The sequence below is a fragment of the Brachyhypopomus gauderio genome, chromosome 8 (genome assembly GCF_052324685.1).
Source record: "Brachyhypopomus gauderio isolate BG-103 chromosome 8, BGAUD_0.2, whole genome shotgun sequence".
NCBI classification, from domain to species: domain Eukaryota; kingdom Metazoa; phylum Chordata; class Actinopteri; order Gymnotiformes; family Hypopomidae; genus Brachyhypopomus; species Brachyhypopomus gauderio.
Genome location: NC_135218.1, coordinates 819,806 through 838,768, shown reverse-complemented (window position 1 = coordinate 838,768; position 18,963 = coordinate 819,806). Strand labels below are relative to the sequence as shown.

Genomic DNA, 18,963 nt, shown 5'->3' with positions numbered 1-18,963 from the left:
TCCAGGAGATTGAAGAGGTTCTGCAACACTACAGTCTGCTGTCTTGCAGGAACTCACCCACTTCTCCTGCACACTCAGTGAATTCTCAGGTCTGACACACTGGAACCCATGCTCCTAGTCAGTGCTACATTCCAGTTATTTTAAATAGCCGGTGGCATGGCTCTCAGAATCGAAATAAAAATGTAATCAGAAGAAAACATAAGGGTACAAAACATTGTAACAAACAAAATTTGATCCCAGTGAAATGCACAAGTGATGTAAGCGATGCTGATCAAACACATCAAGTCTTCAAAGTCTCCTTACTAAACGTCCGCTCACTCACAAACAAGTCTTTTATAATAGCTAAATTAATTGAAGATTACTGTCTGGACTTTCTTTTTCTAACAGAGACTTGGCTTGATAGCAATGGAGCAATAGTGCTAAATGAAGCTTCACCTCCCGACTTTACCTATTTTAATGTCTCCAGGGTAAATAAGAGAGGTGGTGGTGTTGCATGTTTTTACCATAAAGCATTCCGATGTAAGCAGATCTCATTAGGGGAACATCCTACGTTTGAATATCTGGCAGTACAACTCAACAGTACTTATTCAGTTCTTTTGATTGTTATCTATCATCCTCCCAGACTACATGCAGATTTTCTTGAAGATTTTGAAGAAATGCTTTCAAGGATTTTAATGGATTTTGATTATGTTTTAATTGCTGGGGATTTTAATATTCACATGGATATATCCACAAATCCAATCACTTCAGAATTCATGAGGATGCTTAACTCTTTTGATCTCATACAGCATGTATCAGGCCCAACTCATAAGCATGGCCACATTTTAGATTTGGTCATTTCTAAACGTATAGAGGTTAATAATACTGAAATTACTGATGTTGCAATCTCTGACCATTTTGGTGTATTTTTCAACATGTCATTATCTACTAGAACACTCAGTGAAAAGCGCACAATAACCAAGCGTTATCTCAGTGCTGGCAGTGCCGTGGCCTTCACAGACATGATACAGTCCCTCCCTCCCCTCTCAGAAAATGGGAATGAGCTAGTTGAAACATTCACATACAGAGTTAGGAACTGTATTGATGCTGTGGCACCAAAGGTAACTAAAATAATCTCTGGTAAAATTAAGATGCCCTGGAGAAACATTCCATCTATTGTAAAATTTAGGCAAGATTGTAGGCAGGCTGAGAGACGTTGGCGAAAGTCAAAATTGCAAGTACATTTTGATATTTATAAAACAACATTGCAGAATTACAACAGTGAAGTGAAATCAGCAAGGAAAAACTATTTCTCTACCTTAATCAATTCATCCAATAATAACTCAGCTGTCTTGTTCAGAAGCATAGATCAGCTAGTAAACCCCACCTCCTGTGGCTTCCCTGAGACTGTTTCAGTTGAAAAATGTGAGGAGTTTGCTATATTTTTTAGGGACAAGATTACTAGTATAAGGCAGAACATAGCAACAAGCACTAATAGACCATCAACCCTTATATCAGTTACTCAACCTAACTTTAATATGTCTTATTTCCAAGAAGTTGACATGGTAACACTACTTGATGTGATTTCATCACTAAAATCCTCTACTTGTGAACTGGACCCTTTACCAACAAGCTTTTTCAAGCAGGTTCTGAGCTCATTAGCAAATGAAGTTCTAACGATTGTTAATCAGTCTCTGCAATTGGGTGAATTCCCTAAAATTTTTAAAACTGCAATGGTTAAACCACTATTAAAGAACAGAAATCTTGATCCCACAATTCTTAATAATTATCGACCTATATCTAACCTTTCCTTTCTTAGCAAAATCATTGAAAAAGTAGTGTCAATCCAGTTGAATGACTATGTAAAAGTAAATCAAATAAATGACATACTTCAATCTGGTTTCAGAGCTCTCCACAGCACTGAAACAGCCCTAGTTAAGGTAGTAAATGACTTGAGATTGAATAAGGATGCAGGCAAACTCTCAGTCCTTTTTCTGCTAGATTTAAGTGCCGCTTTTGACACCGTTGATCATGAAATACTTCTTGATCGACTACAGAGCTGGGTAGGCCTTAGTGGCTTAGTCTTAGACTGGTTTAGATCGTACCTAACTGGGCGTGATTACTATGTAGCATTAGGTACCTCTTCCTCCACACGTCAAAAAATAACTTGTGGAGTCCCCCAAGGATCAATTCTTGGGCCGTTACTATTCAACCTATATATGCTTCCGTTACCACACATCATTAATAAACATGGTATTAGTTATCATCAATATGCAGATGACACTCAACTTTATATTTCGCTAGAACCTAAAGCCCTAAAATCAATTTGCTCACTGTTTGACTGCATAGATGATATACAGACATGGATGTCTGACAATTTTCTGCAATTAAATAAACAGAAGACAGAGGTTCTTGTTCTTGGCAGTGATTCACAAAGGAATGATGTCCAGACTTATTTAAATCAAATGAATCTGAAAGCCAGACAATGTGTTAAGAACCTGGGCGTCACCTTTGATAATGAGCTCAGCTTCAAATCACACATCATGACTACATGCAAGACAGCTTACTTTCATCTTCGAAACATCGCTAAGGTCCGAGATATGCTCTCTCCTGCTGACAGTGAAAAACTTGTCCATGCATTTATCACATCAAGGCTAGATTATTGTAACGCTGTTCTATCTGCTCTTCCAAAGAGCTCTATTTCGCACCTACAGCGAGTTCAGAACGCGGCTGCAAGGGTTCTGACCCGCAGGAGAAAGAGAGATCATATTACACCTGCACTCCACTCACTGCACTGGTTACCTGTCAGCTTTAGAATAGATTTTAAGGTTCTAGTCATGGTTTTTAAATGTCTTCATGGTCTTGCCCCTCTTTACCTAAGTGAAATGATTGTTAGATATGTTCCAGTCAGGTCTCTCAGGTCTTCAAACAGTAATCTACTGGTGATTCCTAAAAGCCGATTAAAGATTGGCGAGGGTGCTTTTAGCCACTATGGCCCAAAGCTCTGGAATTCTCTTCCTGAAGAGCTCAGAGGCATTTCATCCCTGCATAGTTTTAAGAGCAGTCTCAAAACATTCCTGTTTAGATCCGCTTTTAGTTAAGAAACTCTTATCTTAATAGTTTTATCTTATTTAATTTACTTTTTATTATCTTAGTTCACTTTTTACTTTTTATGTTATTTTAATATTTTTATCTTTAATTTCTTTTAACATTTTCTTTTTGTCTTTGTCTTATCTCCTTTTAATGTTTCTTTTATTTATACTGTAAAGCACTTTGAGTTACATGTATGTATGAAAGGTGCTATACAAATAAAGATTATTATTATTATTATTATTATTATAAAACAGACAATTCCAGATCTAATGCTTAATCTCGCAGGCTACCCCATTACACCTGGCACAGTAGCCAAAAACCTAGGCGTCATACTTGACTCTGACCTATCATTTGATAAATACATAGATAATACTACTAGGATAGCTTTTCTACATCTCCGCAACATTGCTAAGTTAAGAAATGCATTATCACAGGACGATGCGGAAAAATTGGTGCACGCCTTTGTTAGCTCTAGATTAGACTACTGCAATGCACTACTGTCAGGATGTTCAAATAGGAATCTAAATAAACTTCAAATAGTTCAAAATGCCGCAGCCAGGGTTCTGTCCAGAACTAGAAAATTTCAGCATATCAGTCCAGTCCTATCAGCCCTGCATTGGCTCCCAGTTAAATTCCGTATTGACTTTAAAATTCTTTTATTAACTTATAAAGCATTGCACGGGCTTGCTCCTGAGTACCTTCAGGAACTTATTTCCTATTACGAACCCCCACGCCCACTAAGATCACAGGGTGCTGGTCTTTTATTAGTTCCAAAAATTAATAAGGTAACAGCAGGGGGAAGAGCCTTTTCTTGTAAGGCCCCCCAGCTTTGGAATAATCTTCCTAAATGTGTCCGGGACTCCGACACAGTCACAATCTTTAAGTCTAGGTTGAAAACCCACTTATTTAGTTAGCTAGGTTGAAAACCCACTTATTTAATTAATATCCCCCCTTAGATAAAGGTACAGATCCAGGGGTTCACAGGCGAAGGGTTTTATAGTATACTGGGGCGCTGGTGCTGTCGTCCTGTCACTGCTTGTGGTCACTCAAGTTTGTTGACAGTGCAGTGGACGGATGCCATTGTCTCAGAATGCCCCCAAGCCTATGTTACCTTCTGGTTCTGCCTTTTTAGCTAGGCTGTAATAATTTAACTAAATGCCGGAGTTGCTGCCACACTCCGGAAATGTTTATAATTTCACCTGTCCTGTATATGTCCTCATACAGAGCTAATTTTCCCTGTTTCATTTCTCCACATGGCTGCCCGCCTGCTTGAGGAAAAATGAGATGAGGAGACCAGCGATCCATCCTGGGCCAGCCACCTCCTGCCTAACCGGATGCATACATCATGATGGACATTATTACATATTTTTCCTTTTCTTTCTCTTCTTTCTGTCTAAATTGTTGTTGTTGTCATGGTGACCGGTGTCGGCCAGAGGAGGATGGGTTCCCCCCCTGAGTCTTGGTTCCTCTCAAGGTTTCTTCCTCATGCAAAAAACTAGGGAGTTTTTCCTTGCCACTGTCGCCTTTGGCTTGCTCACTGGGGGCTAGGACTCGGCACTTGTAAAGCTGCTTTGTGACAACAACTGTTGTAAAAAGCGCTATATAAATAAAATTTGATTGATGTAGTTCGGAGATCGCGGAGCGGATCAGAACGAAAACGGGGTTCACCTTACGGCCTAAATGTTTTCCTGGCCATATAACGCAGAGAAAGAACTGTGACTGTTTAGTTCCTTCATACAACCTGAACTAACTACGGGAACACTGAAGGCTCAAATGAATGTTACTGCAACAAGTTCTGACCACTAGAGGTCCCCAATGTTTCCCTATGTTAATTACAGAACATCACAGCTGGTCTTTTATTAGTTCAACAAATTAATAAGGTAACAGCAGGGGGAAGAGCCTTTTCTTGTAAGGCCCCCCAGCTTTGGAACAACCTTCCAAAATGCGTCCGGGACTCTGACACAGTCACAATATTTAAGTCTAGGTTGAAAACCCACCTATTTGGTTTAGCGTTTGATAATTAATATTCCACCTTAGATAAAGGTACAGATCCAGGGGTTCATAGACGAAGGGTTTTATGGTAGACTGGGGCGCTGGTGCTGTCGTCCTGTCACTGCTCGTGGTCACTCAAGTTTGTTGACAGTGCAGTGGATGGATACCATTGTCTCAGAATGCCCCCAAGTCTATGTTACCTTCTGGTCCTGCCTTTTTTTTTTTTAGCTAGACTGTAATAATTTAACTTAATGCCAGAGTTGCTGCCACACTCCAGAAATGTATATGATTTCATCTGTCCTGTATATGTCCCCGTACAGCGCTAATTCTCCCTGTTTTATGTTCTCCACATGGCTGCCCGCCTGCTCGTGGAAAAATGAGATGAGGAGAGACAAGCGATCCATCCTGTGCCAGCCACCTACTGCCTGACCGGACAAGCCTACAGCAAGATGGACATTATTACATCTTTTGCTTTTCTTTATTTCTTTGTTTAAATTGTTGTTGTTGTCATGGTGACCGGTGTCGGCCAGAGGAGGATGGGTTCCCCCCCTGAGTCTTGGTTCCTGTCAAGGTTTCTTCCTCATGCAAAAAAAAAACTAGGGAGTTTTTCCTTGCCACTGTCGCCCTTGGCTTGCTCACTGGGGGCTAGGGGGCTCACTGGGGGACTCCTATTAATTCAAAAAAACTTGCATAGCTGATGAAGGACCTTTTTCTGTGCACTTCACTACAATTTAATGTATATAGACGTTAAAGTGGACAGCACCAATTCAGCATTACAACACCAGATGCCCAAGAACAGGTCACAAACGTAAAAAAGTGGACAGCACCTGGGCCTGGCATGGTCTGTGCCTACTAACGAAAGAAATATAACAGCTTTGAAGGTAGCTATAAAAGTGCACAGGCAGGCGTGACGCAAATGCAGGTTTTAGAATAGCCTATTTATTTAAATAAACACACCAGAACACTAAACAGAAGCAAAGAACAAAGTACGGAAAAATACTTGGAGGACGGGTTAATAAAGAGATAATGACTAAATGACTAAAAGTAATAAACACGAATGCATTACAAAACATACATAACGAAGTAAACGTGATAAACAATATACAAAACAGCTGAAATAACAGGGAGAAAGGGAAGCTAACTGAGCTAACTAAGAAACACACTAAGGCAGGGACAAACCGAAGTACAGCGACAGAGAATAAATAGAAATTGCGAAGAAACAGACAAACACTACAAACTAATGCAACACGAACCAGAAACAAAGAAAGCGAGGCCAACAGAGCAAAATCTAGGTAACAAGGGAGAACAGGGCTGGGCAAAAGATCAACTTACAGACAATGACAACGAAGAACAGCACGAAAGGGAATAAATACACAGAAATGCCAAGACACAACAAGATACAGGTGAGAACAATAATAAAGGTACAGGGAGACACGTTACATGGGAGAGACTGACAATGGGGAAACATATTATCTAAAATTTGAACACTCCTATTTTAAAAGTATTAAAATTGTTTTAATTTAAACTCTCTCATGCTAAATTTGGCAGCAGACAGATTCATTTTCACAGTACATAAATATGTAACACGACATGACAACTTTTTTTTAAGGAGTTATATAACAGACTATTAATAATGTTGTAGTTATTCGTTATTGGCATAGCCCAAAATGTTACAGACCCATTTGGATGATCCAAAGTATTTCTATAACATCCCAGTTCAAATAGATATGTAAGTAATGTCTGAGTTCTAGGACTTACCTGGTGCATTGCAGTGAGACCATCTTCATTACAGAGATCAGGATTTATGTTGTTTTTAAGTAGGTATCTCACTGTAAGCAAGAGAAAGAGATTATCAAGAACAAAAGCAATATAGGTCTTTTTTTCAAATGTTCTCAAATGTCACAGCAGATATTTGTTGTTTTAACTGATTTAATGATCATAATTATTTTTGTTGCTTCTCATACATATATCCTTATGGTTGTTTGATTAATGCAATGCCATTACTAACCACAACAATCCTGGGCAACACAATCTTCTTATACACACTGATTTTGTAAATAACATCATTTTGTATCTGCACCAGCTCTTGGCTTTTGTGATCCAAATAAGCCTTTCACTGTCTCTGTGCATTTGAACACATCTCATATATGAGCAGAAATATCACTTTCCAATTATTCTTTTTTCCTTACTGAAATGAGTTTTTTCTCCCGAGGAGCAAGTAAAAATGATTTTCTTCCCTATTTAATGTGAATCAGGAACAAGATGCCAGGCAGAGAGTGTTCTTTGTGCACAGGACATTTATTTAAACACAGGTATCAGTGGCTATACCGTGACTCCTCGCAGAGAAGATTCCCTTGCTGACTGGCTAGACTTCCCCCTAATTACTAGTCTATTATAGCTTCATGGGGAGTGAGCTAGCCAAATGTGTATCCCTTAGTCGTCACTGACATTGTTAGGTGTTGTTTGTCTTAACATAAAACGAAACAGATAAACTGCTACTCTGCCCTCCTCGGCATCTCGTATTAAGCCTCGCATCATATGCACACTGCTGGGTCCCAAGGACGCAGACCAAGGAGACCACCACTTCTTCAGAACAGGCAATTTGCAAATGCTCATCTGGACAAAGAAGAATTTGAGTCTTTGTTTTATGGTCACATGAAACAAAAATGTAATTGTTTGGTTACAATTATGTATCCTTTAGCATAACAAAGTAGAAGCCTTCAACCCTAAGAACATCATCCCCACTGGCAAATGATGTGGATGTGTTTTTCAGCCAGTGGTCTAGGGAACCTCATCACAGTAAATGGCCCCATGAAAAAAGCAATACATCAAGGACAACAACAGTCTGCAGAAAAACAGTGGACATTACAGCATGACAACAACCCAAAACACACAGCAAAAGTGGTGAAGAAATGGTTTTGTAGTGACTTAAATCCAATTGCGAATCTGTGGAGAGAGCTAAAGATCAGGGTTATAATAAGGAGATTGTCCAACCTGAAAGATGTATAACATGCAAAAAGCTGGTAAGCAATTATAGGAAGCCTTTGATTGGTGTAATAGACAATAAGCCTTTCTATTTATTATAGAGAAGGGTATAAATACATTTGGACATGCCAATTTCTGTTCAAATGTACCGAGCCCCGGAGGGTACATGGGTAAACGTTTTACCATTCAAGCGCACGTTTTCTGTAATTCTGTAATTCATTCTCACGTTTTGTTTTAATCATGCACACGTTTTTATTAGTGGTGGGACTTTAATGCGTTAATTTCGATTAATTAATTACAGGGAAATTAACTAACTAAAAAAATTTACGCATTTTAACGTATGAGACACTTTTGCACCGTGGAATGTTTCTCAGTGCACGAGTTCCAGACATACAGATTATATGGACGCACAATAAGATCATGACGGAGATGACTGAAGAGGCCACGCGGGTGGATGGGAAATTTAAATATAAGAAACTTCCAGATGGAAGTATAAACAAAAATAATGTTATTTGCACTTTATGTAGGAAGGAGTTTGCTTATCACAGGAGCACTTCCACCCTTCGTTACCACCTCAACACAAAACATGTTGGGGCTAACGCGCAGGTCAGTAATAATAATTTAGCTGCTAAATGTATTCCTAGTACGAGCAAACAGTGTCGCCAGTCAACACTCGACCACATGTCGGGGTTCAAATTAAGAAACAAAATGTCAAAGTCCAAGTTAGACAAATTGACCAATTCACTGGCGAGATGGATTGCTGTGGACTGTAGACCGCTCTCTGTGGTCGAAGGCTTAAGTAAGACGCGGCGAGTTTAAAAGGTTCGCGTGAGGTGGGCGAAGTCGCACGCGAAAGTCACTCGTGAAAGTATAATCCAGGCTTTACAAGATGCGCTGCAAATTGCGTCAGTTAATGCAAGTTACGAACTGCCATCCAGAAAGGATTGGGTTCGATTCCCAGACAAGCCATGACTGAAGTGCCCTTGAGCAAGGCACCTAACCCCAACTGCAAGGGTGTTAGGAGCGGGTTTGAGATGGGGGGACGGACGGACGACGACACACGACACATTTGCTATCAAATCAAAGCCCACCCTATCCTCTAAAATATTTATATAAACTGATTCCACTGTAGGTAAGGTAGTTAATCACTGTATGTATAGCAGTGGGGAACCGTCAGGGCCCTCTACACCCTCTCAGAGGGCCTAAAATATTCTTAAAACATTATATATATATAATTATCCAATTTTATTTGATCTACTTACTGTTTTACAATCGACATCTAAACAATTACAAAAATATAAGCAAATAAGTTATTCACCCGTGTCTATTCAATCTGTGTTTGAAGGTGAAGGGTTAAGTGGAAGCCTGTGAGCCTGTGTCTCCCCCTATCAGGACTGTGATGCCCGCTGTTCGTTTACAGAGGGCCTGGCAGTTATAATTCAGCGCAATACCAGTTTCAAATGACAGTAAAATTGACCAATCATATCTTCCCTCTTAGTGGGCGGGCTTAACTGTGTGATAATTTCCGCCCGCTGTGGCGATGCTAGCTGTCGTTAGCACCACCGCTAGCTAGTTTTGATTCAGTCCTTTGACGTCCTCATTTACATATTCCGCTTCCGAGAACCACGGAGCTGTGAAAACTTATTTTGTTTGGAAACTTATTTTCCTTAACAAGGTATCTAGTACAAATGTTATTATTTATTGCGTTTCTAAAGCTATACTGTCGTCTCGGTTTTTTCTTTATTGCAGTTTATTAGGAGAGGAAAAAAATTTTCCGGGAGGGGGGTTAGGGCCCAGGTTTAATGGTCACGGTTCGCTACTGATGTATAGTGACATAGAACATTTGTGGAATTACGGTAAATTGCAAATAATAAACAAAATACAACATGATACTGTTGTCCACAAACTTTAAATAAATTATGCATGCAATGTATGGATTATATTCAGATATAACCAAAAAACTTCTCTCTGCCTCAGAGGATGAAACATGGACTACTAAAAGCAACCAGAGCTTCCACTTGCCCAAATAATCCATGTACCTGTGAAGGCAAAGCACGAATGATCTCGGCAGCTTCTGCACTGTTACTGTATCTTTGTACCAGTACTCTCCTAATAAGGTGATACATTATATTTAAAATAATATAACAACAGGTTTGATTATTATTATTTCTAAACTCTGTTGTATACTTAAACTATTTCCACTTAAAAAAAAAAAAACTCAGGAGTGTTGTGTCCTGTGGTTTTATTTTTTTCTTTGGTGGCATGCTGAAATGAAATGACAAAAAATGCATGTTAAGGTTTGCTGACTAGACAAGACTAACATTAATGTTAGACAGTAAGGCATGTGTCCCAAACAGCACACTCTGGAAGATTACATATTGCACTACTGAAAGCACTTCAAACCATGGTGTCCTTTTATTTATTCATTTGTTTAATTTTTATATTTTATTTTTTACACATTAAGTGTAGTAGCAGTCTGCAGTTTGGGACGTGGCCAGAGAGTAATGTAACTTTACGTTTCAGAGAGCTTTCTGACAAGCGTTAATATAAACATTAGCTAACCCAAACCCTCCTAGTCTGTTAACAGCACGTTACAATAAAGCTGTTTTATTGTCATATATATGGTCATATGGTTGGCTATTCATTGCTCTTATCACTGACCTCGCATTTAACGCTGGCGCAAACTACCGACGCTCCAGCGAGGCGAGAGCTCGGGTCAGTGAAGCTATGAGTGCGGGATATTTCTGAACATCTCAACACAAGCCTTAAGAAAGCGAAAGACCCAGAGAGCGCCTGACAAGTTGCTACCAACAAACACAGCGCTGCCAAACCCGCTTTTAGAAAAAAAGTTTTTAAAACAGTTTCCTCTTTTTCTGTGGTTTAATTTTTGGGTGGGACAAATCTACCTGTTTCTGATATTGGGTGGCCAACTGTGCCATTGAAACAGCCGATTTCGGAAGTGCTCTGTTTGCTTATTAAGTCAATATGATAATTAAAATATATATATAGATGTAAATCTCCCGAACCCCCGCACCACAAAAAAAAACTACTCGGATCTAAACGATTCGCGAAGGTCACCCTTTTCAACTTCAAAACGGCAAATTTTGCCGAAAGGTGACAGATTTTTATGCCTGTTTAAATCCCATAGAGTTTCGCTAACAGGTTTGGCGGCAAACCAGCCGGTATTTAGGTGACTGGCGCATGCGCGGACAAACATCAGGTCACGTCAATTGATATCACTGCTAGCGACATGTAAATAAATCTAATTTAATGAATTTTAGGAGAAAGACCTGTACATAACACACATTCAAAAACGTCTAGGCAGTTGGATGAGGGTTCGAAAATTTAATACCTCGTCAGATGAAGCTTAATACTTTTTAATGGCCTTAATTTTGGCCAACAGAATTTACTACCTTTTAATACTTTTTACAACCCCACGGACACCCTGTGAAAATGTGTGCATGATTAAAACAAAACGTGAGCATGAATTACAGAAAACGTGCACTCGAATGGTAAAACGTTCCCTCGTTTAAATATTTTATTTACCCATGTCCCCTCCGGGGCTACGTACAAATGTAAATACAAGCTGAGAAAACATTTTTTCCATATGATGCCATCAAATTATGTTCTGGGAGTTATGAAACTGTCATTTCCAGTAAAAAAAACTTGCCATGTGTATAAATAATTTGGTGTTTCACTGTATATTTATGAAGCCAGTACATTTGTACAACAAACCCATGCCTATCTTTTATATAGAGAATATAAGGCATTAAGCTAGGTAATGCAATAAAACCAAGAATTAACAACGAACACTGGTTAACACTGTAAGGCAGGGGTGCACAACATACCGCGGGCAAATGGCCCGCGGGCGCCTCCGTTGCGGCCCGCCGGTTGATAAATAATTTGGCCTGCCTTCTGGCTTCATGCCCCCCCCCCCCCAAGCAATTTAAACTCGCCACCCCCCCCACACACAATTTCAACTCGCGCCCTTCGAGCAGCTTTATATTTACAATGCAACGGTAGCCCGCGAAGTCACTACATCGCACACAAGCGGCGACGTAATCCAGGGTATCTGCACATTTTTAAATCTCAAATTCAATGACTTTTAAGACCTTCTTAATACCTCTCACAAGAAAAAAAATAATACTATTACCGGGGATGCAGGTGTGTTCCACATCGTTGACGGGGGGGTGTTGGCGAACGAAAATTGTTGACGTTGTTGAGGCCGTATACTCCAACGCTAGGAATCTAGCACTAGGACCCTGGAGCGGTTATTTTCTGCATTAGCGCTAGATTTGGCAAAGTTCACATCCCGCCAGAACAACTGAACAACACACACTTATAATAATTTAATGCCTCCCCTCATAAAATTCCAGACATTTTAAGACCTTTTTAGGCCTTGAATATGGAAAACTAAATTTAAGACATTTTAAGACTTTTTAAGGACCCACGGGTACCCTGGTAATCGCAGTGGCTCCGCCCGTGCGCGAGGGCGTCGCACGCTGTCGATTCGCAAGGTCTTGCACCAGTTAAACTTAATTAAGTTAAATATTTATACATATAGTCGAAATAATTCGAAATAATTCGCTTTTTTATTCACATTATTTAATGGTTGTTTATTTTGAGAACGCCCAATCTTAACGTCTTCACGTTCTCTCATGTTTCGTCCTGGAATTACAAGAGGTTCGTATTTGTTAACGTAATACAGGAGAACTGGGGTGGGTTTCCCGAAACGTTTGTAGCGCTAAGTACTTCGTAACCTCGTATGAAACGTATGAGGTTAAGAAGTACTTAGCGCTAAGAACGTTTCGGGAAACTCACCCCTGTTCAGTCAGACAGATATTTGTTGTGAAACGAAGTCATTACAATTTCAAGCATTTTCAAGTACTTTAGCCTAAATTCCAGCACTTTTCAAACCTTTATTACTTTATTCATTTAATGTACAGGACATGTTTTCTTTGAAGGAAGTTTGTTTTTTATCTGTTTGCTTGTTGAAAAATGTTTTCACTTGAAATGACTGACATCCATAAGAAAATATTGCTTTATTCAGTTAAGCATTAAATAATAATGTATATTTTAAATTTAATAATAATTAAATTTAGACTATCATGGAAAAGCAGCCTTATTGAATATAAGCATGCCCTCCATACGGCAAAGTCCTTATACTTATCGGCCTTAATAGAAAAACATAAAAACAATTCAGGACTCCTTTTTAAAACAGTTTCCAGCCTTACGAGGAGTCATGAACAAAACAATTCTCTTATTCCACTAGAGTGTAGCAGTAACAATTTTATGAAATTCTTTAATGATAAGATTGATAAAATTAGGGAAAACATTAGTAGTGCTATCTCAGAGCCTGTCAACATGCCAATGCACCTTGACAGCTGTCTGGTCAGCTCTGATGCCCTGTTAAGAGTCCTTCTCCCCAATTGGTCGTGAGGAGCTTATTTCACTGGTGAAATCTGCTAAACCCTCCACATGCATACTAGATGCTGTACCAACACATCTACTTAAAGAATTACTGCACAGCAATGTAGAACCGTTGCTTACTATAATAAATTATTCTCTGAGCCTGGGCTACGTTCCCAGTTCATTTAAACTTGCAGTCATCAAGCCGCTAATTAAAAAACCTGGTCTTAACCCCCAAGAACTGTCCAACTATAGGCCAATTTCTAATCTATCATTCATATCCAAAATTTTAGAGAAAGTAGTTTCTTCACAACTCTCTTCCTTCTTACAGACAGAACATGTCAGAGTTATTTCAGTCTGGATTTAGAGCTCATCACAGCACTGAAACAGCACTAACTAAAGTACTGAATGATCTCTTAATATCCTCTGATAAAGGACACATTTCGTTTCTCATACTGCTAGACCTCAGTGCTGCTTTTGATACCATTGATCATAATATTCTACTTAATAGACTGGAGACACTCATTGGCATAAGAGGTCAAGCACTCTCCTGGTTCAGGTCCTACCTGACAGATCGTTACCAATTTGTGCTAGTAAATAACGAATGCTCTGAGCATTCTAAAGTAAAGTATGGTGTCCCACAAGGATCTGTACTGGGCCCCATATTATTCTCATTATATATGCTACCACTGGGCATCATTCGTAGGCATGGTATTAGCTTCCATTGCTACGCAGATGATACTCAGTTGTATATATCTTCTAATCCAGATGATACCACCACAACTCTCAAGATTGAGAACTGCGTCCAGGATATTAAAAACTGGATGGCGTCTAATTTTCTTAAACTAAATTCTGACAAGACTGAGGTACTGATTCTTGGGCCTAAAGCTGTTAGAAGCAATTGGGCTGATATTCCCCTTACCCTAGATGGTTTTTCAGTAACACCAAAATCTACTGCAAAAAGTTTAGGTGTCACTATTGATTCTGATCTTTCATTTGACACACATGTATGCAATGTCACTAAGGCTGCCTTTTTCCATTTACGTAATATCGCCAAGCTGAGACACTTACTTTCGTTAGCTGATGCAGAGAAGCTAGTTCATGCTTTTGTCTCGTCGAGATTGGACTACTGTAATAGTCTTCTAATTGGATGATCTAAACAGTCCATAAAGAAGCTACAACTTGTACAAAATGCCGCAGCTAGAGTCCTAACCAAGGCTAGGAAATTCGATCATATTAGTCCCACTCTCGCCGCACTACACTGGCTGCCGATTAAATATCGCATTGAATTTAAAGTTTTCCTGTTAACCTAGTTCCAAAAATTAGTAAAACTACAGCCGGAGGCAGAGCTTTCTCTTTTAAAGCCCCTCAATTATGGAATAGCCTTCCAGCTCAAATCCGAGATTCTGACACAGTTCCAATCTTTAAATCTAGACTTAAGACTCACCTGTTTAGTCAAGCCTTCAGCTAAAATTCCCCTTGTAAGGTGTAGGGGCTTGGGGGCCCCCAGACGTTGAGATTTCTGGTGATCTGAGATGTTGATGCTGTCATCCAGCTGTGTCTTGGCATCACTCTATTTGTGACTATGACTTGACTGGAAAGCAATGTCTCAGTGAGCCCTCATGCCTGTGGTCACCTCTGAACCCCTCCCTTTAGTTATGCTGCTATAGATTAGTCTGCCGGAGCCACATGCTCATCACTGGCACGTGAGCTACGTACATTTAAATCAATGGTGGTTTAAATTCATGTCCACTCAGTCTGTATTGTCTATCTTCTTGCATGGCTCTACCCAAGACGATTGGATACAGGCACCTGCAGGCACCTGGGGGATGGTCTGGCTGCTGGTGGATGTGCTGATGCCGGGGTTCACCTGGGGAGTAACACTGCAGTCGGAGCCTACAAAACCAGCATCACTGCTCCGACACGGAATGAAAGCCTGGCATTCATCAACAGACATTTACAGTGACAATATCAAAACCCAGAACTTTCAATTCTACCTTTTACCTAGTCTGATTGTGTGAATTGTGTGTGACTTGTGTATTTGTGTGTTAACGGGCCGCCCAATGATAAGATAAGATAAGCCTTTATTAGTCCAATGGAGGATGGGTTCCCTTTTGAGTCTTGGTTCTCCCGAGGTTTCTTCCTATTCCCTACCATCATAGGGAGTTTTCCTCGCCACTGTCGCCTGTGGCTTGCTCATTAGGGTTCTGGTCCCATAGTATTGTTAACCTTGTAAATCCTGTAAAGCTGCTTTGCAACAACTTGAGTTGTTAAAAGCGCTATACAAATAAACTTTGATTGATTGATTGATTGATAATATACACTGTGTTAGGTCTTGGTTCAATAGGCTATGTGCAATCATTTCAATATGTTTTAATAAACATTGAACCAGTCCGGCCCTCGGCTTGTAGCAAATTTGGTTTTTTGGCCCTCGGTGTATTTGACTTTGACATCCCTGCCCTAGTGTGTACTGTGCTAACTGGTGTGTATTCATTCCACAGGCTAAATGCAGAGCAAGAGAGAATCAATAAAAAGTACTTCTTTATCCTTTATCAACGATCGACACACATAAATGCCATCTTATAAGTTGGATGCTGAAAACTTTTGGGCACCCCTGCTGTAAAACGTCCACCTACAGTAAAGCCTCTTCTGCCAAATATGCCTCTCTTCCTCATATGAAACTGAAGCTGAAAATACATAGTGTTAGTGGAATAATACCAGTGCAGGGAGGGGACAACAGATGATTCCACAAAGATAAATGACATATCAACAAACAGAAACAGGAAGCAGAACCACACCCTATCACTTTATCTCATCACAAAGAGGAGAATGATTGGGGGGGGGGGGGGGGGGGGGGGTGTTTATAAAGTGATCACAAACAATACTGTTCATCAAGGGAAATTATGAGGATGCCATTCTCGTACATTTACATTTATGGCATTTGGCAGACGCCCTTATCCAGAGCGACTTACATTTTTATCTCATTTTTATACAAGTGAGCAATTGAGGGTTAAGGGCCTTGCTCAGGGGCACCTCAGTCATGGCCTCAGGTCTGGGGATCGAACCCACGACCCTCCGGTCACAAGACCAGTTCCCTAACCACCAGGCCATGACTGCCTCTTAGGCAGGCAGACATGCAGGAACTAGTAGCAATTGTACTTCCTACTACTTCAAATTCATTGAAATTAGGAACACTACCTATACATTAGAACCCCGGAACTCGACGCAAATTCGTTTCGGAAGGAGCGTCGAGAAGCGATGCAGTCGAGTTCCGAATCAATTTTCCCCATAAGAAATAACTGAAAATGGATTAATCTGTTTTCAACCATCAAATTGAATTCCAATTCATCACACGAATGCCTTTTTCATACTTCTCTATGATCGCCTTTTTCAACTCCATTGTTGTTCTTTCCGTTTTCCTCTTCTGCTTTTCTGGGACCCATGTTTTTTGTCTAAAACACTACAAAAACAACAAAAATACAGCAAAAGCTTGGAGCACAGTCTCAAAATGGTTTAAATCCCATTGAACAACAATGGCAACTAAAGGCTCAGTTATACTTTCACGAGTAATCGTAGTGCTAATAATGTGATCAAAAAGCTAATTATATCTAATCATGTCGAGTATATGTATAAATATTAGGGGTGGGCATAGATAAATTTTTTTAGTCTAGATTAATCTCACTGAAATCTTGAAATTAATCTAGATTAAAATGGCTCATATGCGTGCTACCCAAGTAATGACTAAAAGTCAGTTTTTGAGATAGGGTTTCTTAATACAGAGGGTGCATTAGACCAGGGGCTCATCTCCTGTTTCCAAAATGCATCAATGACTGCTTGAGGAAGCTGTTCTACTTTGATACTTGAAGAAAAAAATCATGCTCAATAAAATGTAGGCTACTCGTATTCAATGGTTTATTCAGTTAAACATGAATTTGTAAGCCTACATACTGTACATTATACAGGAGGAGTAAGTGACAGGGTCAACAGAAAGAGCTTTAAGCTTGCGGATAGCTATAAGTATCTGTTGGCTGTGTTTATGGATCTCAGTGGTTTGTTGTTCAAAGCTGAGTCTATTGACCAATATGAGTCCAAGGTATTTGAACTATTTCTATGGTTTCACTGTCTATATAGATGGGATTATGAATTGTGTGTGTATGTGATCTGGGGTTGGTAATTACCAATTCTTTGGTTTTACTGATGTTGAGCTGGAGATAGTTGTTTGTGCACCAGTGTGTGAGATGAGAAATGGAGTATTGGTATGCTGAGATAGTTATTGTCATTGAGGAGTGCAAGTATATGTAACTGTGTAAAAACAGAGTGAGAGGCGGGCCTAAGTGCCGGCTCACGCTGACAGAGGGATAGGCAACGCCTATAATCAGTGTGAGAGACATACGCAGTAGAAAATAAACTCAAAACAATGCAGATAATTCAATGCGTAAGAAACACAACAGAGCAAATAGAGCTCAGGAAAAAAGAGAACCAAAAAACGCGGAAAATTCAACATGTGCAAAATGAAACTTAACCGAAGAGACACAGGAAAGAAAAATACTAAAGGCTACAGAAAGGATGCGGAAAAACAATGCATAAAGCTAAACTGAGAATGACAGAGGAAGTAACTGGCAGCTGGCAAAAGACGTCACAGTAAAATAAAACCCTTCCCAAAATAAAGGCAAAACGGATAGGAAGAAAACAGTAGGGGGAAAACTTGATTGGATAGAAAGCAACACAGGAGATAGAGACTCGAATAAGTGAAAGACAAGCAGAGAGAAAGGTGGCGAGACACCTTGCAAACGAACGCAACAACCGAGAAGGCAGGGATAGGCTGAAAGTGTGACAGCATAACCAAAATGATTCACTGCTGATTACGCCGATTAAGTCTGGGACTGACTCGGTTGCCTCCAGTGACGGCTGGGGGATCGGCATCCGAGCCTGCCCTGACAGTATAATGCTTTCATCAGAGAATTTGAAATATGTGGTAATGTGTGAGACTTACACAGTCATTGTTGTGAAGAGTAAAAAGGCTTAGGGCACACCCCTGTGGGGCACCTGTGTTGATAGTGGTGAGTGATGAGACTGTATCTAGTCTGACGGATTGGGGTCGGTCACTGAGGAAATTGTGAATACAGTGAATGAGGGCTGGAGAGATGTGCATGTGTGAAGTGTATTAATCATCAGGTGACGCTGAATGGTATTAAAGGCAGAACTGAAATCAATGAAGAGAAGTCTGGTATAGTTGCCGGGTGTTTCCAGATGCCACAGCATCCTCCGTCCCCCTCTTAACCTTGTAGGCAAACTGATGTTTGTCAGTATATATATACAATGTATATATATATTCCTCACTGAACTTTGCTCACTCTGTCTCTCTTCTCTGTCTCTCTTCTCCCTCTAACTTTAGATTTCTCGCTATCCAGAAACATGTCCATTAACTGTACGCAAATGTACACGCACTCGTAAACACACCGCACTTTATTTATTACATATTAATCCATCCATAAAATCCCATAA

General features: G+C 39.9%; 1 protein-coding gene across 1 annotated transcript in view; it reads right to left on the bottom strand.

Annotated features, from left to right (window-relative positions):
- The window catches only part of ppp1r16b (protein phosphatase 1, regulatory subunit 16B), a 143,078-nt gene that overhangs the window by 62,017 nt on the left and 62,098 nt on the right, over positions 1–18,963 (bottom strand). Inside the window, exon 3 of the mRNA XM_077013718.1 lies at positions 6,823–6,893. Coding sequence (XP_076869833.1) covers positions 6,823–6,893 — 71 coding nt within the window. The remainder of the gene's footprint in view (positions 1–6,822; positions 6,894–18,963) is intronic.